A 27884-nucleotide genomic window follows, 5' to 3' on the forward strand; every position below is an offset into this window, starting at 1 on the left:
ACTTCTGGGTAAACCATGCATGAAATATAGCCTATTACGCTTTTAAGTCTGAATGTTTGATGGAAGCTAAGGGGACCTCCTGCTGGGAATAGTGTAAATTGATTATCAGAAATTAGTTTTAATGTTAATTTTCATCAAATTTTTCTTAACATCAGTGCATTTGTATCCTTTTTAAGAAATCTTTGCCAAGTTTGTGAATATATTTCCTTATGTAATTTTGTAAAACTTACCCTCCATGTATAAATCTTTGACCCATTTTGACTTTATATTGCTATATAATGTTGTGGGGTCAGGAATTAGTTTGTTCCCATGTGAATATCTACTAGTAAGTGACCTACATTTCTTGAAATAGATCATTCTTTTTCACTTTACTTTGTTGTAAATCACATGACCATATATGTGTGGCTCTGAATCTGAACTCTATCTGGTCCACTGGTCTTTTCTTTTTTTCAATCTTGCACCCAAACCATTGTTATATTTACTGTACATTTATACTAAGTCTTGGTAACTTGTAGTGTAACCACTTTATTTATATATTTTTCTTCAAGATGGTCTTTACTATTCTTGTTTTTTTTTTATATTTTCATATATATTTTACTATCAGTTTATTAATACCCATAAAAACCTACAGGGTTTTTATTGATATTGAATGAGCACTATAGGCCAGCTTGGGGAGGATTGTCATACTTCATGCATTAAATCTTATAATCCATTAAACCATGGCATTTCTGTTCATTTATTTAGATCTTCTTTGATTTTTCTTATTAATATTTTATAGTTAATTTTCAGAGTAGAAGTCTTACATATATTAAATTTATCTTTGAGGTCCTCGTTTTTTTATTCTATTACATATCAAACACATTTCTGCATCTACTAAGATGGTTGTAAAATTTTTCTCCTTAAAAAAATGAATATGGAAATGTACAAATGTTAAGATACCTCTGCACTCTAGACATGCACTTAGTATTAAGGTATTGTTCTTTTTTATATGTTACTGGATTGGATTTGCTCATATTTTGTTTAAGATTTTATATCTATGTGCATGAGAGAGATTGATCTCTAATTTTCCTTTCTTTTAGTGGCCTTATCAATTCTTGGTAGCAAGAGTTTGCTAGCCTAATAAAATAAATTGGGAAGTTCATTTTTTCCCTCATCTCTGGAAAATTTTGTGCAAAGTTACAATTATTTTTTCTTCAAAAGTTTGGGGAAATTTATTTATTAAGCCACCTGGGTCTAGAATTTTATTTATAGGAAAGCCTTTATCAGTTCAATGTTTTCCATGCATAAATAGGTGTTCAGATTTTCTACTTCTGTTGGTTCTTGTAAGTAATTTTTTTCAAAGATTTTTTCAATTTTATCTGTCTTGTCAAATATGTTGATGTATATATAGTTCTATATAAATTAACTAATTACCCTTTAATGTCTATAGGAGCAATCATGGTCTCCCCTCTTTTTTATTCCCAATATTGATCATTTGTGTTTCCTCTATTTGTCCCTTGATAAATCTAACTAGGATTTGATTAATTTTACCAATCTTTTTAAAAAACCTATTAACTCTGTTGATTTTCTTTGTTGTACTTTTGTTTACTATTTCATTGGTTATTACTTTTATTATATCCTTCTGTCTACTTTCTTTGGGCTTGATTGCTTTTCTTTTCCTAGCTTCTCTAGATGGAGACTTAGATTAATAATTTTTCTACCGTCTATGACCAAGACACTTTTATTTTGTTTTCAGTTCCTTGCAGCTAGAGGGGAGGGATTCTCACTGGCATATTCCAGCTATACAGCACAGCATCTCCATTTTCAGTGCATGTATAATTCTTATGGGAACCTTGTTAAAATGCAGATTCTGACTCATTAAGTTTAGTGGGATTCTGCTTTACTAGCAAGTTCTCAGATAATTCCAGTGATGCCAATTTGAGGACTGCACTTTGCAAATCCTCAAAGTGGTTCAGTGGTTGAGCATTTACCTATGAACCAGGAGGTCAGGGTTTGAATTCCAGTAAGGGCATATATCCAGGTTTGCGGGCTTGATCCTCAGTGTGGGGCTTGCAGGAGGCATCTGATCAATTATTCTCTCTCATCATTGATGTTTCTGTCTCTCCCTCTCCCTTCCTCTCTGAAATCAATAAAAGTATATTAAAGAAAAACATCTAACACTGGAAAAATCTACCATCAGAAAAGGGCAGAATTGCTTGTATCAAAAGCTAAAATGAACTATGCATGCTATGAATCTATATTTGTATTTTTTATGATGAAAATATTTTTCTGATGAAAATGTTTTCTTTTAAACCAGAATTTTAATGTATTCACTTAACTTTGACATTCAGAACCTATTTTAAAAATTCACTGGCTCTGGCTTTTATACCTGCATTCTGGTTGGTCAGGACCCCTGGAACATAGAGTCTCTCTTTCTTATCAACTTGAGTTAACAAGATTGAAGAGCAAATTTCAGGGACCATGTAGAACACCAACTGCTAAGAATACATTGTTTTCTGGGATAGAAATTAATAATAGCTCTTTCTTTCCCTTCCTTCCTTCCTTCCTTCCTTCCTTCCTTCCTTCCTTCCTTCCTTCCTTTCTCTCTCTCTCTCTCTCTCCCTCCCTCCCTCCTTCCCTCCCTCCCTCCCTCCCTCCTTCCCTCCCTCCCTCCCTTCCTTTCTTAATAAATTTTTAAGTGAATAACATAGTGTTGTTAAACTAGAGGCCCAATGTTGTACAGCTATTTTCATTGGAGTTCATAAGGGATAATTCTTAGTCAATGGCTAACACAGCTAATCAGTGTGAATTAGGGTCTGGTAGATGGAGAAGAAGAAGCTCAGATTATGTTCCTTAATCTCATCAGTGGACAGTTAAAAACTTGAGAGATGGGGTTTATTGCAGTGCTATAACCATAAGGTAAAGCTGAAATCTAAAGGACTTCAGCAAAGGAGGCAGGCCTGTGTAAAGTCAGCATGGATTTACTTTTGTAAATGTCAGCAACATTGACTATGTTGTAGGTAATGTTATAGTAAATATGCAGATATTCCTTGGGTGTCAACAAATAACCATTTTCTCATTCTTACTAACAGAATAACACTATATTTCCCTAATATCTTGTGGGAAATGCACCCACCCCTCCTGGATTAGCACTGTTTGATGGAATCCAGTTGACATATCCAAGCCTGGATGCATGAGTCACTCAGACACAATAAGAGCTGGTGAATCCTTGGAAGTGGACAGGAGACACCTTTTCTTTCTCTTACTATGTGGTGTGAGAATTAAGACTTTGAAACAGGGATTATTAATGGAGACCCTGGAAGCCACTGTGCAAAGGCTGTGGATGGAGCTCATTCTGTAGGAAGCAGACTAGAGAAAAAGAGAGAAAATGAGTCCTGAACATATTACTTAAGCCTCTGGAAAAAGTATCATGAGAAATAACCCTGTTCATAAAATGTTAATGAGAGCAATAAATTATCTTCATTGTTTAAATCAACTTAAGGTGAGTATTCTACCCATTGCATTATACTCATAAATGATGGAAATTGTTACAGTAGATAAACTATAAAAGAATGAATGCATTTAGCTCTCTTTTGTTAAATATGTGCATTTTAATATGATTTTTTTTAATTTAAATCATTTTTATTTTTCAATTATAGTTGACATGCAATATTGTATTAGTTTCACATGTACATCCCAGTGGTTAGACAGTATGTAACTTTCCAAGTGATCATCCCAATAAATTGTTCCCTTTAGACACCATACATAGTTATTAGAATATTATTGACTATATTCCCTGTGCTGTAATTTACATCCCCATGACTATTCTGTAATAACCAATTTGTACTTCTGAATCACTTTACCTTTTTCATACATCCCCCCAACCTCTGTGCCATCTCACAACCATCAAAATGTTCTCTCTGTCTGTTTCTGTTCTGCTTGTCTGTTTATTTTTTTAGATTCAATTGTTGATAGATATGTGTTTATTGCCATTTTATTGTTCATATTCATTTTATCATTGAATATATAATATATGAGAAAACTCAAGAGCAACCTAATAATAGCAAAATTTCCCAGGGAGAATTATGGGTGCCCTAGATTGACAGGAAGGAGACCAGCAAGAAAATACCAAACCAAGCAGGAGCTGAACTCTATGGGAAAAGAATGACTTGGGAAACAGAAATTGGAAGAGATGAAGACCACTTAGTGAGCTGTATCTGTGACAGTAGCAGAGAGCACATTCCCACAGGAACTTTCATCAGTGTCCTTTGTAAATTGAGACTCTAAATCTTCAGGATCCTGGATTTGCCTACTACACAATATATTATTTACCATTTTATTTTATTTTTATTAAATATATTTTATTGATTTTTTACAGAGAGGAAGGGAGAGAGATAGAGAGTTAGAAACATTGATGAGAGAGAAACATCGATCAGCTGCCTCCTACACACTCCCTACTGGGGATGTGCCCGCAACCAAGGTACATGCCCTTGACCGGAATCGAACCCGGGACCTTTCAGTCCACAGGCTGATGCTCTATCCACTGAGCCAAACCAGTTATGGCTATTTACCAATTTAAAACATCATTTCTTGTACATTAAGGAGATGAAGTTAGCCAGATATGGAGTTGGTCAATTTATTGGGGTGTTCTGGCCGAAGATTTTCACAGGATTTAAGATGGAGACCAGATCCTACAGAATTACAACATGCCCACAAAATAATCCAGGCGCTCCATGGTAAATTCTAATTTAGGGGTTATAATACATTGTTTCACAATGTAATATGAATTACTTCCAGGAACAGCTACAAAACTTTGACCTCTGAGGTAAAGACTGGGGTGTTGTAAGACCCATGAGAGAATCAACTCGCGGGGTTGAGAATCCTCTGTGGCTGCCATGAAAACATTTTCTCCCTTTTAGTGATGTACTGGGGACTGTGAGTATAGAACACTTTTGTAACAGTAAGCTTCACAGACATCTGGATATTCCTTCCTGGATGATAAATATTTTATCTGAAACAATAGAAAAGAATGTTTATCATTGGCAAATACCCTGGTGATACTAGTCCTTAATTGGAAAAGATCAGTTTTGTTCTTTAGGCTTCTATAAAAACAAATAAACACATAAAATGAAAGGAGAAACATATCCCAACGAATTTATAAGATCTTCCCTAAGGAGAGGAACAAAGCCAATGATAGTGGCCAGCAACAGCCTGCAAAGACACCTCCATAGGTGCAGGCTCTCACTGGTGTGCCCCAATCGATTGCTGAAGGAGCAGTGCCCACTCTGAAGCCATAAATGATTTGCTAATTGGAGACTGTGACCTTTAGGCCAAAGGGAGTGCTGGTAATTGGCTCCACACTTGAAAAAAACAAACACACACGCACAATATCCAAATCTCTTGAGCTATACTCTATTATTTTGCTACTCTAATGTTTTCATCCCCTTGTGGTTAGAATAATCAAATTAAGATCCGGTGTCCTATATTTTCTTCATCTTTAGCTTAAATTAATCCAGCCAGCCTTGATTCATACAGCTTCCTGGAGTTTTCATTAAACTTCCCCACTGTGCTGCTGCCCGCCAAGGGATGTACCACTCTAGTCATGTTCTGACCAGTTATGGACATTTATTTGTGACTTGTTTCAAAAAATGGTAGACCACTATACAGAGTCTTTATTGATGTTTTTCTGGCTAATTGATCATACTGCCTCTTAATGAATCACTTTTTCTAAAATCCAAGCTGCCTAGTTTATAACCTCCTCCCCAAAGTTGGCACTGTTTTTCCGGAATTGTGATACCAATGGACAACCTCTGCTACCAGGTTTCTAAGACATTTCCTCTTGGCAACCTACTTACCTTTATTTTGAAGTTAATGATAAAGTAGTTCAGTGTATCCATAATGAGCAGAATAAGTATAATAGTTAATATAGCCATTTTAGGAAATTACTGACAAATGAAATAGACTCATCTCAACTGGCCCACTTTCCACACCTCTAAAAAATCAATTTGTGTGTGTGCATGTATTCAATATTGTCCATTAGAATTCTCTGTACATATTCTTTCATACTTTCCTTGGAAATGAAGGCTTCTTTACTGTTCAATATTTAAATCTAGACTCTCTGAATTTGATCATCTTCCTTGAATCTAAAATAATTACATAAAAGTGAGATCCTATTTTCAAATATTTACAATAAAATATATTATGTAACAAAACATCTAAATAAAAATATACCAATATCATGCAAGACTAGTTGCCAAAGTGTCAAAAATGAATAAATCACCCTACCAGTGTTGGCTCAGTGGTTGAGCATCGACCCAAGAACTGAGAGGTCAGGGCACATGCCTAGGTTGCAAGCTCGATCCCCAGTAGGAGATGTGCAGGAGGCAGCTAATCGATGATGTTTCTCTATCTCATCCATGTTTCTACCTCTCTAACCTTCTCCCTTTCTCTCTCTAGAAATCAATTAAAACATATTTTTTTAAAAAAATGAATAAATCAAGCAAAAATAAGCATCCATTATGTTAACAAATGTGGTCTCTACGCTAATAAAAAAAGAGATGGTAAGGCAATCGGAGCTTATGAGGGCATAGTGGTGGGTTGTTGACCCTTCTGCTCTCACTTTAGAGAAGAAAAATTAAAAAGGGGCAGTTAAGCCAGGCTCTTGGCCAAGTCCAGCCTCTGTCACACTTGCTGCACTTTTGGGCCTGTGTGCTGATATATCCCTTGCTCTGTCCCATGCCTTTTTCTGCATCCACACTGGCTACCACCTCTGCCTGAGAGGGCTGATCCTCCCCTTTCAGAAAGCACATAGCTGGAGGTGGTGTCAGCATGCCTCTGCCAGGTCCTGAAGTCTACTCATCCTGGCAGCTGGGGCTCTAGCTCTCTTGTTTGATATGTACGCAGCCCATCTGTGAGTGGATGGCCCCTGCTGAGTTAGAGAGTTCGAGTTCGCTCAGCCATGAATAATAGAAAGAGGATTCAAAAGGCACCTCTTGCTCCAGATAGAAAAGGATGAGTGTGCCTAGACCTTACTATTGTCACTGGACCCAAGGTTAGTGCTGAGCTCTGGGGTGAGGGAGATGTTGGCATTTCAAATTCATTTGCTGGGGATTGGGAAGGCACAGTTCCTGTGTAGAGCTCTTTACAGAGCTACTTCTTGGCATAGCTAGGAAAAAAATAACTTAAAAGAAATGGTGACCATTGATGGAAAAATATGGGAAAATGATTTAGCTGTACCATTGAGAATTCTTAGTAAATAGTATTTCCAACCTTTTAATCCATATTGGTTCTTTGCCTCTGCATACTATTTTCCTAGAAGCTAATGCATTTTGAGGAAATTATCCCTTAATGCTATAAGCCCCATTCTATTCAGCACAGCTTGTTAATAGAAGAGTCTGTACTCTGCTTCTATAATCCTTCATTTGACTTCTATGTCTCCATATGAGGCCCAAAGCATCTGGTATCTGCTTCAATATTTTACTGGAAATTGGCTCTTCCCCTCCTGTTTCCTGTTTTTCATCATTTCATCAAAACCAGAGTCATCTTTGCAATTCCGTTCAAATGAAATCTGTTACATTTCTAGTTGGAAATTTTCTGAACATCTTTCAGTTCTTTCTTTACTGAAATGATTGACAACTCACTTAAAATCCACTCCTCCCTTGGCTTCATTCATATTATCCTTTCTAGTTTTCCTCATACTTCTGTGATCATGACTTTATGGCCTATTCTTTGATCACGAATCTCTTATAAACTACTGTGACTAAGGTATCCAGTCTTAACCTTTTTCCTTCTATTCTTTGCATATTCCTTTTTTCTTCAATCATTAAATATGTATTGAGCTCTTCTTATAGAAAAGCTCCATTCTAGGTGCCCAAAGAAAGAGACACTGGAAATATTTTAATAAAAAGGCCAACAATATATCTTTGTGGATCCAAAATGGAGTGTAAGACAAAGAGGAATTAGAGGTGACTCCAGAGATTTTGGTCTGATCAACAGGAAGGATTCAGTTGTCATCATCTGATGTAGGCAAAGCAGCGAGAAGAGAATTTATGAGTGAAAAAAAACTAAAGGTTCAGAATAGACTTGTAAATTTAGGATTTGCTATGGGCTGAACTGTTGTAACCCCCTGCAATGTATATGTTGAAGCCCTAGTGTGGTGGTGTTTGAAGATGGGGGTTTTGGGAGGTCATTAGGTCATGCTGATGGAGCTCCCAAGATGGGATCTGTGTCATCAAAAGAGGAAGAAGGCCAGCCCTTTTCTTCCTGTGAAAGCAGCCTCTGTCACCAGCAAGAGGGCTCTCCCCAGGAACTGAACTGGCTGGCACCTTGATCTTGGACTTCCCAGCCTCCAGAACTGTGAGAAATCAATGTTTGTTCTTTAAACCACCCAAATAGCTGCCAGAACTAAGACAGAGTTTCTTTTAAATCTTTAGAAAATAGTTGAAGTGATCTAAAATAAGATATACATTTTGTAGTCTTCAGGATAGTGACAGTAGTGTTTAGTGCTTTGAGACAGGTTGAAATCACCAAAGGAGGGAGTGTAGATAGAGAAGAGGATGGAACAGTGCAAAGCACTGATCCGGCATTGAAATGTTGGAGGAGGAGACGGATCTGCAGAGGCGAGTAAGAAGATACTTTTGAGGTAGGAGGAAAGCCTAGGTATTTGATGTCTTGTGAGCCAAATACAGCAAGCAAGAGGAAGTGACAAGGTTAAAATTTGGTTGGTCCAAATATAAGAACAAAACTGATCACTGGTTTTAGTAATGGGAAGTATCTTGGTTGCATTACCAAGAGCAGGTTGTAATAATCCTTACCTGAGGATATTTTTCCATTGATTTTTTAGAGAGAGTGGAAGAGGGAGGGAAAGATAGAGAGAAACATCAATGTGAGAGAAACACACCAATTAGTTGCCTCCTGCATAGACCCTGACCAGGGCCCTGGCTGGGGAGGAGCCTGAAACCATGGTACGTGTCCCTGACCAGAATTGAACCCTGGACTCTTTGGCCCACGGGCTGATGAGCAAGAGCAGTTTTAGTGCAGTGATGGGATGAAAGTGTCACAGGAGTGAGATCGGAAGACAGTGGGAGGAAGGAGTTGCAGACGTGCTGAGTCAATATGCTTCTTTCTCTTCCACTATATGTTTACGCGCTCCTAACTATCAACTTTATGCATATATCCCAGACTTCTCTGTGCCTGGTTTTTAAGTAGGTTGCTCAAAAATTCCACCAAACACAAGTAAATCAATTGTCTTTGTCTTCCTGTTTTGTCCAGCAAGAGTTATGCATTCACAGGAGTCAGTTTTCGGTTCAGATCTCTCCGTTGTCCACACAAAAGGGCACAGACATTTGTGTTAGGCCTTATGCACCCAATCTTAGTTCAAAATCTCACTAATTTCATTTAATTTTGGGGTGAAAATACAAAGTGACTGAAGTTCTGAGTTTCTGTTCCAGGGAGAATGATGAGATGATGAAAACAAAGAGAGTGAAAACAAGGAGTCGTATTTGTGTCAACAAATCTGTGTTAACGTTGGAGGCACATTAAGTTTTAGTTGAAAATAGGACATTGATGTAGAAAAGGTAGAGATGTGATGTCTGAGAGAGGAAGAGTAGAGGTCAGGCAGAGGTGAAAATGTAGATTTTCTTCCCAATGTTGATAGTAAGTAGCTAACAGCTATGTAACTAACAGGTGAAAATCACATCCAGAGCACAAATTTCAACTTTTGAAGTCATTTATAGAAATAAAATTACAAAGAGAATTATTGTAAAGGCTTCTTAATTTCTAATTGAATGAAAAAATTCAAAAATAAGCATATGGATATTCCGTGTTATTTTAAGTGAAATCTCCAGGATATTGTGAGATTGATATAAAACCTGTATGCCTTGTTTTTAGTAGGGCCATTTTGAAACTTTCATATTACAAACAAAACACATTTCAAATCAGAAGCTAAACATTTTGCAAATAAAATTTTAGTGTGAGATTTTTTTCTCAAATGGAATTAGGAATAAATGTATTGTCACAGTTTCACTTTTTAGTTTTATTCAGTGGTGGTTTGAATTTAAGGGTGAAAGTTTTTACACTGTTTAAAATGCTAAGTTTAGAAATCAAACCATACTAGCTTCATTGCAGCTGAGCCCCATATAAAACCTTATTGAATAGTTCACTGACTGAGTTGCTGAAATTTTCCACTTGGCTCTGTATGTGTGGGGCTTCCAGGTATCTCACAGCAGTGAAAACACTGTTAATAATTGCAAACTGTGGTATTAATTTCATTAACCCAAGGCCAAATTTAACCATGACTGTCATAGATAAAATCTCTTCTTCTCCACCCCACAAAAATGGCAGCATTAAACTGTTAAAAACCCTTTAATTATTCTGTGCAAACATAGTTTTATATGTTCCCCTCTCACTAAACACATTACACAATAAATGTATATTTATTTAATTTTCATATAATATTGAATAGCTACAAAAGAATGTCATGTATTTCTAAGCTATGAAAGATAATATTAAAACGTATATTAAACCCATTATTCAACACAAGAATTAGAACATTACTGAAGTCATTGAAACTATTTGGATATCCAAGTCCGTACCGTCATTTAACCTCTTCTAAGGTTTCAGCTTTGATTACCTTTTGTGTGCAATTTCATTGATTATTACAATAATAGATACCTCAGTGACAAGTACGCTACTAGATCCCTTATATCAACTATCTAATTTTACATAATTCATATTTATAATTAACCACATGATGACATGATGGATTTTGTTATCTTCATTTCAGAGGTTACACCTTATATGCTTAGGTAAATTAAGTAACGTGTCTGAAGTTTGAGAGCTGGTAAATCATCTGGGATTTGAGGTCAATACTCCCTTAGTGCAAATACTATCCTCCTTCTATTTTTATGCACATCACTTTGTTCAATATGTGATAGACTAATAACTGAGCATCAAGATGTACTAACACTATCCTAGCTGGTTTGGCTCAGTGGATAGAGTGTCGGTCTACAGACTGAAGGGTCCCAGGTTTGATTCTGGTTAAGGGCACATACCTTGGTTGCAGGTTCCCTGGCCCTGGTCAAGTACATGCAGGAGTCAACCAATTAATGTGTCTCTCTCACGTTGATGTTTCTATCTCATCCTCTCCCTTCCACTCTCTCTAAAAATCAATGGAAAAATATCCTCTCGTGAGGATTAACAACAACAACAACAAAAAAAGATATACTAACACTTAAACTTATGGCATAAAGTTTAATGAGTATCAATATTTGGCGAAATGGGCTAATTGATTATTTCATGTTTGGCATATTATCTTTCTAATTAGCCCTTTTGATATTAAATGTGGCACTGTAAAATTTAAAACAATTAGCATTATATGTGCTAAATTATTCTTTTTGAATTACAGGTATGTCTGTGTACTTACTATGTTTAAATATACCCATTTTTTTTAAAAAAAGGTCCAATTCAAGAAAATTATTAAATATGATTTAAGAATAGATAAAGAAATAAGCCTAAGGCCTACATTTGTTTGCTGATGATGCTGAGAGTCTAAAAAAGAGCAAAACTAGTAAGTCTTCATTCATACATGGGTTTATTAATTTACTTTATATTTTTAAAAATACGAATACAACCATTTTTGAGTGCTTATATATTTGTGGAACTATATATCCTTAATCTTATAATTGCTTTTTATTCTTTTAAGATTCCCATCAGAGAGGTATTATTATGTACATTTAACAGTGAGGAAACTAACTTTAACAAAATCTCACAGCTAAGAGGTGGTGTTATTAGGATTCAGTACTAGGTCTCTCTGACCTGGGAAGTTGTACTTGTCTACAGAGGAAGGCTTTTGAAATTCGGTACACGGGAACCTGGAGGGGGAGCTGTGATGCTGCCTTGTGGCAGAAGGCAGGCTCTCTGAGTCTGCTTGGAGGGTCAGATGAGATGATACTCGAGATCTGCTCTCATTCAAAATTAAGTTCTTTTACATTTACTCTTTTTCCACAAATCATCGGTAATTTGGCAATTGCATTTCCATCAACCATCTTCCTGTTGTAATGTTTATGTGTGCTTTTTAAAAATTAATATATCGTAATTGTAGTATCTATAATAATAAAAGTGTAATGTGCTAATTAGACCAGACAGCCAAACAACCTTCCGAACGTCATTCAGGACGTCCTTCCGGATGAAACGGCGGCTTTCAAGGCAGAGGCAGAGGCAGTTAGGGGCGATCAGGTAGGCAGGCGAGCAGTTAGGAGCCAGTGGTTCCAGATTGTGAGAAGGTGCAGGCCAGGCTGAGGGACACTCCCTCCCCCCACATGAATTTCGTGCACCGGGCCTCTAGTAATTATATAATAAACAACATAAAGTAAACATGTCCCTTAATATTCTCACCCGGGGATAATGACTACTGGTTGTTCATAATTTATGGAAAGTACTGTGTACAAGGAATATAAGTAGATTAGTGATACTTTCTTTAAATGGTTGGCATCACACTAAATATTCTGTTTTATGTATTCCTTGTAACATAAAACAGAAGTTAATACTTAAATGTTATTCAAAAATTCTTAAAGCCTTTTTTTAGTAATTTAAAAATATTTAGGTTTGGCAACAGAGACTTTTAAAAAAAATAATAACAGAAGCAATGTTCAAGTAATGTTTTATTTGAATAAGATTACACACATGCAAAATAGACTATGTTAAGAGAATAAAAACATGTTAAAAGGAAAAAAAAGTTTAGTAAAGTAGCAACTTGAAGTATAAGTCCTAACACACTGACCTAATTCAGAAGCAAAGGGATGCCCTGTGTTCAGGACTCCAGCTATCTGCATGGTTCCTGCATTCACCATCCAGGCATGCATTCCTCGGGTGCACATTGAGGGTCTCTGAGCCACAGGCTATGACACAAGCACTGAAGATTCAGGGGAAAACAAAGCAGAGCCAAACCAGAATTTTCTCTGCATCTGTTTTCTGAAATTTCGCGATTGTAAAAATACTTGGAATAAGTCTTTTCTCATTCATTATTTTGGGATTTGGCTGGCTTTTTATTTTACTTGTATCCACATGTTCTCAAGCTCTGGAACCCTTACTTTTATTATTCCCAGATAATTATACATCTTTATATTCCCCACTCCACCCTCTTTTTGGAGCTCCTATTGTTCAGGAAATTAATTGCTTGAATTAATTATGTAATATTAGCTTTTTTCCTTATATTTCTATTTCTTTGTCTTTGGCTTTGGGGAGGAGATTTTTACTAAATTCTTCCATAGAAAGTTTTTTAAAACATTTATTTTAATTTTTAAAATTCATATGTTTAATTCAAGAGTGTTTTGTTTGTTTCACAATTGTTCCCCCTATAACATCTTGGCATTGTTTTACTGGTGCATTTTCTTTTTGCATTTGAAAGATACGAATTTATAATTATTTTTTAAATTTTCAAAATAAAATTTATTGGGATTTTAATTTTTTTCTTTGATATATATATATATATATATATATATATATATATATATATATATTTTTTTTTTTCCCTTTTCGATGCTTTATTTTTTTCTGTTATACTTTTTTTCTTTATTGATTAAGGTATTACATATGTGTCATTCCCCCATTGTCCCCCCCGCCTCCCCCCCCCCCCCATGCCCTCACCCTCCTAGTGTCTGTGTCCATTGAACAGAAATTTTTTCAAAGCAGGCAAGGGACTGTGGGACTATTTGGAGTTTGGGGCATAGAGTGTTAGGTTAGCTGCTAAGTGGGCACAAAGTTTGCCTCTTGTTCGTGCAAGTTATGGTGATTGCTATACAATTTTTAAGTTAACAAGTCTTGAACAATCACTTATTTCACCAATAAAAAATCATTTCTAATATACCTTATAATTATTCATTGAACTTTCTGGTGAAATTTTAATAAAGGTATCTGATGCTGCTTATCAGCCACATCTGGAGTGTATGTTCCTGACCAGTATAATTTAAATACTAATTAACCACTCTTAATGAAATATTAAAGTGTAGATACATTCATCACAGTATTTATAATGAAGTTTTAAAAAGTTAATTCCTGCCTGACCAGTATTGCTCAGTGGTTGAACATAAAATCAGGAGGTAAGGTTCAATTCCCCACCAGGGCACATGCCCAGGTTGTGGGCTTAATCCCCAGTAGAGGGCATTCAGGAAGCAGCCCATTAATGATTCTCTCTCATCACTGATGTTTCTATCCCTCTCTCCTTCTCCCTTCCTCTCCCTGAAATAAATAAAAATCCTATATAATAAAGAAGTAATATGCAAATTGACCCTCACTCCACCACACTATCACAAGATGGCTGCGCCCACAGTGGAGGCAGGGTTCCTGTAACACAAGATGGCTGCACCCACAGTGGAGGTGGGGTTCCCATAATGAGCCATAACCAGCGATTCGCAGGGACCTGAGGCTGCATGGCACCGGGCCGGGGTGGGGGACCTCAGCCTGTGCCCTCTGCTTGGTGGGGTCTGAAGGGGGACCTCAGGATGTGCCCCCTACCCAGCAGAGCTTGACGGGGGGCCACAGGCTGCATCCCCTGCCCCTGGCTGGGGGACGTGAGGCTGCACCTCCCCACCTGGCAGGGCTTGACGAGGGACCTGAGGCTGCGTCCCCCACCCAGTGGGGCTTGACAGGGGACCTGAGGCTGCGCCCCTGCCCAGAGCTGGGCCGGGGGACCTGAGGCTGTGCCCCCTGCCTGGCGGGGCTTGACGGGGGTGGGGCCGGCTGGGTCTGGATCTCTCCCAATGAGGGTGGGTCCGGCTGGGTCTGAGTCTCGTGTGATTTTGAGGTGCACATGGGTGGGCGGGGACTTGGCTCTGGGTCCCGTGGTGTACCCCAGTCTCTGACAGGAGGAAGGTTTTCATATATATTTTACTAATTTTCTTTCATTTGACACTTCTATTATAGAGAAAGGGCAAATAGCAATATTAAAATATTTTCTCTAATTAATTCCCTTTTAATGTGCATGAATTTCATGCACCAGGTCACTAGTGTGTGTGTGTGTGTGTGTGTGTGTGTGTGTGTGTATTCTTGTGCTTTGGTATGAGTTGAAAATGTATATTCACACAAGAAGGTTTACAGCAGTTTTATTCATAATAGCCAAAATTTGGAAACAGCCAAGATATTTTTCAATAGGTGAATAGATAAATTAACTGTTACATCCATAGAGTAAAATAAGCACTAAACAAGCACTAAAAAGAAATAAACTACCAAATTATGAGAAGACATGGAGGAATCTTAAATGCATGTTACCAAGTAAAGGAGGCCAATCTGAGAAGGTTACATACTTCCTGATTGTAACTATATGACATTCTAGAAAAGGAATGGAGGTGGTGAAAGGAAGCATGGTTGTCAGGGGTTGGGGGGAAGGAGGGATAAGTAGGCAGAGCATGGAGGATTTTTGAGGAAGTGAAACTATTCTAAATGATAGTATAATGGTGTCTACATGTCAGTATATCTTTGTCCAAACACATATACAATATAACACCAGAAGGTAACTCTAATGTAAATTGCTGACTTTGGGTGATAATAACATGTTCTCCTGGTACAATCTTGGTTTTCTTGGAGAAAGAAATAACATAATAGAGGAATATTGGGAGAGCAGGAAAAATGAGTAAGACATAGTGTTAGCTCTTGAAGAAACTCAAGCCTAATATTGTGTCCTGGGCATACAGGGGACCCGGCTGGTGGGACAGGAGGGGGGGCGGGGTGTGGATGTGAACACAAAGGAGCCAATTTCCTTCCAGTGGGACAAGTAAGCTGCCTCTAAGTGGACCGAGCAGCACTGAGATGACACTTGAAGGAGAAATAAATACACTGCAAGGGCAGCCACTACAGAGGGTGGGGCATGCTTGTAGCTTCGTTTTTCATATTTCTAGCTCCTGAGATTTCTCACAATCACGGGTGTGGGGCAGAGGGAGTCAATGGGGGAGGAGAGGGGCACCTGTAATACTTTCAACAATAAAGATAAATAATAAAAAGAGAATGGACAGGAAGAGTAGCAAAGACAACACTGTCTGTGTCTGGCTACAGCTTTGGATTTTGACTGTTATGTCAGACTGTGTTAAAAATCCTCACGCTTATTTTTGTGTCAAAATAATGGAATTGCAGTGAAACAAGCTTCAATACCACCTTTCATTTGTAAACTTGAATGTCACCATTCTGTTTAAGTAATGTTTCCATGTGAACGGTGAAAGTATTTCTTGAGACTTGTTAATATGTAAACCATTTAGATTTGAATTAAGAAGTACCTTGGTATGTTATCTCTGCCTATGAGCATTTGAAGAGACTATAAATTAAATCAAAGGATAGTTTACTGGTAATTCCCAGCCTAACATATTTTCTTTCTCTTTCTTTTCAAGTACAGACAAATTGGAAAGTACAGATTGTATGGCTCAGTAGCCAAATCTCTAGCATTATTTTGAAGCAAAACAAGTATTTACTCTGCGCCATGTGGTTGTGGAAGGTTAACTTACTAGTATGTTGTGTTGTCCTCTGGGGTTAAGTGTCTTACTTCCTGCTCAAAATGTGTCAGCATCAGTGGTCCCCTTATTTTAGATAGTCACAAATATTTCCTGAAAATACTTGTGCTACGGATTTGGCTTTTAAAGTTAAAATCCTTGATGAGTAATTGTACCCCTGTAATAAGTAAACACCAAGTCACTTCCATGTGAAAAGTGAAAGAACTCAATGCTAGCCGTGTTTTTTTAGAGATCAGAAGCCAGCTCTCCGGGCAGCACCACCTTTTCCGGACACTTCAGCAGACAGTGTTTCTGGTTAAAGGGGCAGAAAGACCTTATTATATGTAATGATGAGTGGAAATAGGTTGGTATCAGGAAGTTTAGCTTGACCTGTAAATTCAGGTTTTCCAGAACACTGTGATCCCCATAGCTGCTTTCTCCCCCCACTTCCCACCCCAGATGGAAGTGCCTGAGTGGAATAGCAGACTATTTCCTTGAGAGATTAATCTCCCTGTCTTTGAGAAACAGTTTTCTGACTCAAAAATTCACTTTTTTTTCAATAGCTGTTTTACTGTCAATTGGAACTTCATTTCTACTGTGTACAGGGAAAATGAACATGTTTTACTAAATGACTTGAAATCTCAGTTGACTTTTTTTTAATGAGTAAGCATCTGTTCTTTAATATTGCCCCCTTAAATGTGAGACTCAAATCTCTACATTATATTGTTGTACATCCAGTGTAATATAAGAAACCATTGATAAGAATACATTAAATGAGGCTGTTACTACAACAAGCAAAGTGTCACATCTTTATAAGTTACAAGAAAGAGACATTGTTAAGCTTTTAATAAGAACTTTTTTTTCTTTTCTGTAAATCTACAGTGTCTATGACCTATAATATGGATTAACATTGCATAGTCAAAGGTGTTTTCATGCAAACATTGCACAGCCAAAGAGCAATATGACATTAAAAATATAGAGACGGGGCCTTTTTGCATACCCCAAATCATAAACTTAAATTTATGCAATAGATATTCTCGACCAATGCCCTCCACAGAAGAAGCTGTCACTGAAGCACACTGCTCGGGTTCTGTAAGAATGAAAAAGTCTCTTATGCATGTTTTTAGCATCTCCTCTGTCCCCATTTAATATCTGCTAGACAAGTCACAAAGACTTCCGACAGGGTAGCAACAGATGATCTCCTTGAAGGTATTCCTCAGCTCTTGGCTCCGGAGTGCATAAATGAGAGGGTCGATGATGGAATTACACATGAGCAGTATGAGATATAAGTTAAAGTGAGACATGAAGCACACACAGTATGGATTGTGGGGACAAGCGATGTAGAATGTTAAGTGGAGGAAGAATGGCGCCCAGCAGACAACAAAGACCCCAATCAATATGGTCAAGGTGATCGCCCCCTTCATGTTGGCACCTTGGCGGATGGTGCCGGTGCCCGGGAGGACAGCGATCCTCTTCATGTGAAGCCTGGCCATGAGGAACATGTGGACATAGAGGGAGGCCATGAGAGCCAGCATGGTGAGGAACACGCTGATGAGGCAGATGATGACCACGCTGCTTTCTGAGTAAATGATGAACAGAATGCCTGCCACCGTGCAAGCTGCCCAGATACAGCTCAGGATGATCCCCACCCGCTTAACCGTCATGATGTTATGGTACTGGAGAGCATAAAAGATAGTAAAGTACCTGTCCACTGCGATGGCAAGCAGGCTGCAAATGGATGCGAGCAAGGAGCTACAGATGACCGAGTCAATGACATCGTCAATGTTCTCGGTGAAACTCGGCGCTTTCGTGTCTGTGCCGTTCAGCAGGATGATGGCAATCGTTTCTGATCCGTTCGAGACGCTCACCAGCATATCAGCCACAGCCAGGCTGCAGATGAAAAAGTACATGGGGGAATGCAGGTTCTTGTTCTTGGCTATGGCCACAATCACCAGGATATTCTCCAACAAGCTGATGATGCCCAGAGTCACAAACACCTCAGGAGAGACGAAAAGTTGCTGGGAGCACCCTCCTTCGGAGTAGTTTTTCCCCAGCGGCTCGCTGGCGTTGCTGTGCAGCCTGTGGGTGCTGAGGTTCCGGAAGTGGAGAGAGGTGTGCATTCTGTGGTGGTGAGTGGAATTCATCCTGGGTCAGTGGATTCAAATCCCCTCTCAACTGCTTCAGCTCCTGGGTCAGGAGGCCTCAGGGATTTTCTGCAGGTCTTTTTCTGTCCTTTATGAGGTTGAACGTGGCATGCCTGTTGTGAATAACTGTCACATGCTCCAAAGCTTGAAATGGAAGTTTTAGTCTCTTTCAGGTACTGCTCTCATCCCTATCCCTGTCCCTTTAAAATCTTTGGCTTCAAAGTGCTTATTCTCAGTCAAAAGAGTCTGCTGTTTGCTTTTGTTGTTGTTGTTTTTTTTTTTTGGTTCTCACTTTCAGTTTAACTATAGTCTTAGGCATTCAGGTCTTTTCAAAATGATTCTCCTAGGAGCTGCGGTGCCATTGGGAGACAGTGTGTGTGCACATGCCCACATCAGCTGCCTCTCAGAGGCTCCCACCAGCATTGCTCTAAGCGTTAGTAGCTGCTGCTGATTTTATGGTGTGTGGAGGGAAAAAAAATGTTCAGAGTGGCTCCTCCTCTGCTTTCGTTTGACCAATCCAAGTCCCGTGGAAGACAGATGCGGATGATGTTCAGGGATACAAACTGCAGGCAGCTCTGAGTCAGATGCAGAAGCTGTGGGATCGGGAAGCCGGCAGGATGTGAGAGAATAAATTTCCCTTTTTAAGTTTCAAGGAAAACAACTGGGTCCCTAGAGGACATTCTTTGATATCAGAACAAGCCATCTTGAGGCACCCAGGTTTATTCCTGCTTAAAAGAGAGAGAGAGACACGTGTGTGTGTGTGTGTGTGTGTGTGTTTCTGAAATAGATACGCTGCTTGGTGACCAGGATATTGAATTTATTTTCCCTCTAAATTTCCTTGAATTAAGAACTCAGGCAGTAATGCTTCAATTTAAAATGCCAGAAACACAGAATATTTGAGAATACAGGAGACTGTGCTATGGATGGAAGAACTGTATAGGTAGCTACAATTTATCAAAGGTTCAAGAGGGGTTTATTTCTTATACACTAATATCTGATATGTTTCCATCATAAAGTTTCTTTTATTATAGCTGGAAAAGTTTTATTTTCATTTACAATAGTTAAAAGCCATAGAGCATTAATGTAAACTATATTAACTCTAAACCTAGAATGTTTACATTAACTAGACAACACTCCATTTTTAAAGCTTTACTGAGTATAATTGATACACAAAATTTGCACGTATGTATTGTATACATTTTAATGAGTTTGTACATGTGTATATATTCATGATACCATCATCACAATCAAGGTAGTAAGCATATTCATCACCTCCAAAAATTTACTTGTATGCTTTTTCATTTGTTTTGTGGCAATAACTATTACAGGCACAATATCGTGTTAACTATAGACACCATGTTGTACAGCAGGTCTCTAGGACTAAGTCATTTTTCATACCTGAAACTTTACACCCATTGGGCAACAATTTCTTCACAATTATTTTGACAATAACTTGGATTTTGCACCAAAATCAGAGGCAACAAAAGCAACAATAAACAAAGGGAATTATATCAACCTAAAAAGCTTCTTCACTAGGAAACAATCAACCTAGTGAAAAGGCAGCCTACAGAATGGGAGAAAATATTTACAAACCATGAATCTCATCAGAGGTTAATATCCAGAATATGTAAGAGTCTCTTACAACTTAATAGCAAACACACACACAAATAAACCAATTTATAAATGGGCAAAGGACTTGAATACAGACACTCCTCCAAAGAAGACATGCAAATGACCACCAGCTATGTGAGAAAGTACAGATAAAAGAGAGAGAGAGAGAGAGAGAGAGAGAGAGAGAGATGTTATAGAAAAAATGGAAAATTTTTAAGGCAGCCATTCTACCTCCATAACTGAAGGCTTTGTAAATTAAATCCACACATAACTTGGCAACTTTACTTATTCAAGCCAAGATGAGTGCATGCTAGTTATTTATCAGAGTTTCTAAATGCTTTGTTTAAGCTAAGTTTGAAAGATTGTGGAAAAGTTATTTTTCAGATTAATTATACTTCAGGTTATGAAGTTTTACATAGTGTCTTTCTCTTGCTATGACTGTTTTTGGTTTTAGTTCTGTATTGTTTGTGGCTACTGATAACAGGAACAATAAGAGAAAATTATTTCCGGGTTAATTTTTAGTCCTCCATTATTTAGGGGAGGGCTTTACCTTCTTCCCCTTTGTGACAATGACAACGTGAAATATTATTCCTGACCACTGAGCTAAGTTAACATCTTCCATCCATTCCTGGGACTGGGTGGGGCCTTATGACTGAAGTCTAGCTAATGGGTTGAAATAAACGATGGGCATTCTGCTCTCTCCTCACGATTCTACACATTTTCCCTCCTGGCTGCAGAATGTCTTTGCAGCCTCTGTTATAGATGACAGAACCATATCATGGAAAGAGCCTGGGTCTCTGAACAACTCACATCCCCAAATCCCTCCACACTCTAGTCCACCCACTAATGGAACTGTGATATGAACAAGCAATTAATGTTACTATTAAGCTGCTGAAATATTGGTGTTTACCTGTCACAGCAACTAGCATTAATTACCTTTACTTTTAAGCTTTTGAATGGAGCTACTTACAAGCAGAAAACCCATGTAAATCCTTGTTTTCCCTGATTTTGGACTCGTGTGAGTAGTGAATTACCTAATAAATAAGCAACCGGGAAGAAATCTATTGAAGTGTTTAAGTAACAGATAGTCAACTCTGTATAATCTCCCCGAGCCAACTCTTGACTCTGTCCTCCTACTTCTCCGGGTGGCATCATTATCCCATTTGGTTAGGCTCAAAATTCAGAATATCCTTGACTTTTCCATCTCTCTCCAAAATCCCTACATGCAATCTTCTATAAAACACCTTTGATTCTACTGGTGTGCCTGACTCCTCCTTTTCTCCTTGCCAGTCATTTCTCACTCTTCTTCATTGCAGTCAACCTGTGTGCTAGCTACATGCATTCACACTAGAGATTTTTCCATGAGTTTTTCTGTTACCTCTGCTTGGAATGCTCTTCCCTATGTTTATGAAAGCAAAATCAACCTTATTTTGTAAAATGTATTAATAGGTATACTATAAAGGGAAGGGCAGAAGTAGGTTTGTAGTTACTTGTATGGCTATGCAGGCTATGATTGTTACAATAGCTTTACTAACTCAAAAGAATATCACAATGGCCTAGTGCACTTAGATACAATCTTGTAAATGCTCAAGAAGGAGACAAATAATATAAATAAGTAAACAAGACAAACAAAAATAAATAAATATATAATAGTACAACAATAAAGTCTTTCAAGTTCTTACAACTATAAACCTACCTTTGCCTACCCCTCTGTGTGAGTGTGCATGTGTGTGTGTGCCTGTGTGTGTATAAAATGACATAATAGGTAAAATTAGTAATTTAAAACAAAACTCCCTTTCTTTTAGATTTCACAGAAAGGATTTTATTTATAGACATGATCACCCTGAAATCCCAGAGAAGCATATGCATTTAAAATCTCAAGTTTACTTTTATGTTGTAGATTTATAAAATTTTGGCTGTATAGTTAATTATGCTGAAAAGATGACAGTTTTATTTACTCCAAGGAGGCATTTTAATTGTCTGTTATAGTTCAGTTCTCTATGAGCCAGAAGAAATGCAGCCAGCAATGTTAGACACATTAATGGTATTTTTAAAAATTTATTTCAGATTTTTTAAAATATACATAAAACTGAGTTAGATCATAATATAGTTCTCTGAACAAAATCCCCGTTTTACATTTTATAACAATAAATATGAAATATTACTAAAGAGAAGTATTTATCAAACTGTGCTACATGAAATATTATTTTTTTTAGGATATGTTAATGTTATTTGCACCACAGATTAAAAATCGGGGACACCTTTAATACTCCCAACAATAAAATAAATTTTTTAAAATGGAGATTCCAAGGTCAAATAATTTTGAAAAGTATTGCAAACCCACTGTCTTCTTGAAGTTTCAGCATTTACATTAGCATATAAAGTTTCTGAAATTTTTCACTAGAAAAAAATTCAACATTGCTTAATCAACTTATTTCCTAAACTTATTTGAACATAGAATCTACCTTCTCCCATTTTTATTTCTCAAGTACAGAGTATTCTCAGTTCTGTGATAGTGCTCATTTAGAACATGGAAATGTGCTCCAAACTTGACTGGTATATCGGGGAACATTTTGAGTGTTACACAAATTTTGTGTTTGTTTCTGCACCGTTTCCTACAGGAGAAACAATGGGGAAAACTGCACCCAGCTGGACCGAAACACATGCGGCCCACAAAACATACACACACCAAACGTTTCCAGCTACCTCAGCTCACTGTATATGTTATTAAGCACAACCCACCCCACCTGTTGCAATGTCTCCTGAAATTTCAGATAATCCTCCCTCTACCACTTCATAAGAACTCACAGGCTGTAACCCTCTGAACTCACTTCCTCAGGCAAACTGGACACAGGTCTTTTTCTAGGTTAAGTGCCATGTTTGTTGTAGGTTTACATATTTTTAACTAGTAAATGGTATAAAATTGTTCTACTGTTCCTATCTTTCTTTTTTTTATCATGTCACCGATGAAGTTCATGGAAGCTGTGTTTGTAACCCCAGTTTTTTCCGTAAGACCTATTTGTTGCATCGGATGACATTTGCAGAGCACACTGATTTTCAAAATACATGTGTCACACTAGCAGAGCAACAAGGTTTGGAATATCCAGTTTGGGAAACATCCATGTAGAATAGTTATTCTGACTACAAAATCCTTACTTAAATACAAAGAGCCAAGGAAAGGGAGGTCTGCCTCTCTTTGAGCCAGTTTTATTTATTTATTTTTACATTTAATTTAATCCATCACTATTTATCCCCTCTTCGCCCTCCTCTATCTGCACTCCACCCCCCCCACCCCCCCCCCCCCCCCACACACACACAGTTGTAAATGATAAGCGGCCTCACTCTGGAGTCTGCTTTGCAGCGGTGATGACAACTGAGTGCAGGAAACCCAGGGAAAGTAAAATCTTAGCAAATTTCTGTCCAAGAAGTTGGATCATTACCTTTTCCTATCTGCTCTTTCTCTTTCTTAGGGAGTTTGGTTTCATACTGCTAAAAAGATGTCTATGTACCTACTAATAAATTGCCACTAAGAGTCCATCTACCTTTTACACTTCGGACTATTTAGAAAAGTGAACCAAAGTACAACAGCAGGTCATGTAAACCTTTTAAGTGCCAACTTAGAGGTGATGTAAAGCTGAAAAGAGCAGTCTGTCTTAGAATAACCGTCGTATCCAACAAATCTTATTAAAAATGGGGATTTAAAAATTGAGGATTTGCCCGGCCAGGGTGGCTCAGTGGTTGAGTGTTGACCCATGAATCAAGAAGTCACTGGTTTGATTCCTAGTCAGGGGACATGCCTGGGTTGTGGGCTTGATCCCCAGTAGGGGGCATGCAGGAGGCAACCAATCTATGTTTCTCTCTCATCAATGTTTCTATCTATTGCTCTCCCTTCCTCTCTCCTAAAATCAATAAATGCATATATATTTTTTTAAATTGAGGAATTGATAATGAAATATTCTGTATCTTCTTTAACCTCAGGAAGCAATATACTTTTGTGATATTTATTTTAGGTTAGTTCCTTTTATAATTCTTTCCAAGTATTTGTTAAATTCTTAGGAGAATATCTTCTTTGGCTTAAAATGCATCTAATGAAAAGTTTCTTATAGCTAGAGTGTTTTCTCTACAGACTCAATTAGGGTGTCTTGTTGGTATGTGTTTTGCTTGGAAAGATAGAATATAACGCTAATAATTATCTGGATAGACAAACTAGGGTCCAAGACATGTAGGTAGCATTGGATTCTGAGGAAATATGCTATAACCCCACTTGAAATATTTCAGATACAGAGTAAACTTGCCTCCTAACCATGCCCAGGATTGCCACTTTAAAAACATACTTAATAACCTTCATGCTGTTTCCAGACCTCTTTTTATTTAATTTATGCATATCTCTGAAACAAACTTGATTATCGAAAAAGTAATAATGATTGTACATCTAAAAAGAATATCCAGTTATACAGTGTCCCCAAAATTTAGTATAGTTTCAAACTACAACACTGGAAGCAGAAATGCTATAATCATACAAAAATAATATTTTGGAAGATTAATTATTTATATTTATCTTACACTTATTTTGGAGAATTTTGAATACAAATATTCAAGTTAAAAATTTTTCAATTAACATTTTCCATCTTCAATGAGAACTAAAGCAAAAAATTAAAAACTAAATGTAATTAAAAGGTTATTTGCTTCCTCTAAAAATAGATAAAAAGTTCTTTGGTCAATATTATCTTTATTAAATCAGGAGATTCTATGTTTTTAGAAAAAAATGTGGCTAAAATTAATTAGAATGATTATTCAGCTCAATTTACTAGAAAATATTTAGGTTATGAATTATTCTAATAATTTTGATCAGGTTAAAAGTTAAGACAATACAGTATCTCCTGGTATTTTTAGTTAGGTCTCGGTGGGCCCAAATAAGTGAATTTAGGCAAAGATTATAGAATTTAGAGAAAAATATGAGTCTTCTATAGGGAATAAAAAGGAGGAAATACTATTTCATCCATTGCAACTATCAATTTCTCCTTAATTGGTTCATTCACTCCATTCATTCATTCATTTAATCATTCATTCTCTCACTCATTACCTACTCAGTGCCTATGAAAAGAAAAGCATTGAACTAGTAGCTTCAGGAGAAGCTTAAGTAAAGAGGTTATAGCCCTTTCTTTCAAGATGCTCTTCTATTAGTAAGGAAGAAAACAAATAGACCAATGAAATAATGTGGGAATGCAGGGAAAGAGGCTTTGCTGGGTTATTAAGAGAGTCCTGTGGACGGGTGGGATTACAGAAGACTCCCTCAAGGAAACAATACCTACAGCAAATCTTAACCTTTAAGCAGAAATTAATCATATGAGAAAAAGAAGGTAGTTTCAGGTCCAAGGAACAACCTTAGCAATGGTATAGAGTAAGTAAGAGCATGGAATGTAAGGGACATAAATCACATAAAGGTTACTAAAATGTAAAATAAGAGTCAAGAAGCAGTAAGGAAAGACAGGAGGTAGATTGGCAGTAATCAGATTATAGACCTTTCAGCATCCTGAGTATGCTTAAATTTATTCTACAAATGCAGTTTAAGGTGAAATTGTTGGATGCTAGTTAAGTGAACAGAACTAAGGCAGATAATAGGATTGAAGATAAGAGGACACTTCATATAAACATTAATATGATGAAATTAGCAATATGATGATTCCATCATATTATTGATGTGAAGAGAAAGGACAGGAAGGATTCAGAGATGAGTCCAGGTTTTTATCTTTGTAGACTGGAGGGTTGGAGGCGCCATCACCCTACAGGGGAAGAGCCAATGGAGAAAAGATGATTAATTCAGTTTTGTACATGATAAGTTTGATGTGTCTATGGATCATTCCAAAAGATAGAGAGGTCAGTAAGTTAGTTAATTATATGTATGTCTAGAAATAAAGTCTGGAATATAGATTGGGAGCCAATAGTATGGTGATTTAATATTATAGATTATATAAATTGAGAGAACTAGTATGCAGATAATAAAAGCAGGTGATCACATATTCATTTGGCTGCCAGAATGTTGTTTGGATCAAGGGTATCCTGATATGTCCTGAACTGTATGAAAGGAGATTACACTGTTTTCATTGTAGCCTTACCCTCCTTTGGCTTACTATCAGTCCCTTTGGTAGTAAACAAAAGACATCCTAATATTTTTTTAGATTGCTGTGCTTCAAATTTAATTTTTGTCGTATGTGGTAAACCCGCAATCTTCCAAAGCAGTTGCATCACTTCACTTACAAATTTTCTGTCTAGTTCAATCAATGGATGTAGTATAACCAAGATGATTCTAACACTAAACTCAAGTCCCTTTAACAACATTAATAACAGATTTTAGGTCTCTGGCAAATTAAATAACAGCCTTTGGCTTCACTTGTTTTTCCAATAAACAATGCCATTCAATGTGAGGTCTGTTGAAAATAGGACAACTATTTTCAACTGGTGTGCCACAAAAATTCTTAAAACATGAAATACCTGATCATTTAGTCAGGGGCACTGACCTCTTTTCCCTTAGGTTGTCAAATAAATAAATGACAACAGCCAACATAACAATAGCCATCTGGTTTGAACAAACAAAAGTCATACCTATATTTTTATCAGATCAGCAAAATATATATATTTAAATATATTTTATTGATTTTTTACAGAGAGGAAGGGAGAGGGACAGAGAGCCAGAAACATTGATGAGAGAGAAACATCGATCCGCTGCCTCCTGCACACCCCCCACTGGGGATGTGCCCGCAACCAAGGTACATGCCCTTGACCAGAATTGAACCCAGGACCCCTCAGTCTGCAGGGCGACGCTCTATCCACTGAGCAAAACTGGTCAGGGCAAAAAATATATTTTTGATGTGCTGCAGAATTTTGGAATTAGTTTATGATTGCATGAGATGAAAAGGTTGAAATTGCTGCTCTAGGATATGATTTTCATTTACCTTTAAAATCTGAGAACTTCAGAAACATGTTACTCTGTAACTGGGATGGTTATTCATAGCTCTATCTTAAGGAAATTTTCATACCAAATATTATAATATAAGCAAGTTTTGCTTCTTTCAAAATAAAGAGTATATTGAATATTTATATAGTCATTAACATTTTAACCTCTGCACACTCATTGAATTTAAAATCACTGAAAGATTTTTTAATAACAAAAAGAAATGTATGGATACTCCTAAGCCATCTTTCTATTATAGCTTAATAGTCCTAGTCTTTCATTCCTCCAACACCCCTTAAAACTTTTTAGTTATGTGGAACAGGAAGGACTAGATCATAGCTTCTCAGGAGTCCAAATAGCCTAATCCGATGAAAATCCTGGTTTGATTGCTTCTCAGAAATCCAAATAGTTTAATACCCTCAAATCCTGGTTTGATATATTCTCCACATTATAGACTTTACTTCTATTTGGATCCAATAATTTTAAATATAACCACTGGTCCTGGATCAGGTAACTGAAATTTAGCAAGATAACTCTATTTATGTGATCATTGATGGATTCTATCAGGATTATTTGTTTGGCACAGTTTCACAAATGTAATTTTAATACCACAGAGGGGGTGAAATCAGTGCTTTGAATTCACCATGAGGGGGACCACACCATGATCAGAGCTTGATTATTGCTACACGATGAAATCTAACATGTATCAAAAATTACATTTTTTCC

The 27884-nt window shown here is 37.2% G+C and overlaps 1 protein-coding gene across 1 annotated transcript; it reads right to left on the reverse strand.

Moving 5' to 3' along the window:
* Positions 1-15158: 15158 nt before the first annotated feature.
* MC4R (melanocortin 4 receptor) lies at positions 15159-18975 on the reverse strand. The gene has a single exon (XM_070421534.1). It carries the CDS (start codon positions 18593-18595, stop codon positions 17597-17599), a length of 999 nt encoding a protein of 332 aa, XP_070277635.1. The 5' UTR covers positions 18596-18975; the 3' UTR covers positions 15159-17596.
* Positions 18976-27884: the final 8909 nt, after the last annotated feature.

The sequence above is a fragment of the Myotis yumanensis genome, unplaced genomic scaffold (genome assembly GCF_028538775.1).
Source record: "Myotis yumanensis isolate MYYU_CA2020_CCGP unplaced genomic scaffold, mMyoYum1.0.hap1 SCAF_7, whole genome shotgun sequence".
Lineage (NCBI taxonomy): Eukaryota > Metazoa > Chordata > Mammalia > Chiroptera > Vespertilionidae > Myotis > Myotis yumanensis.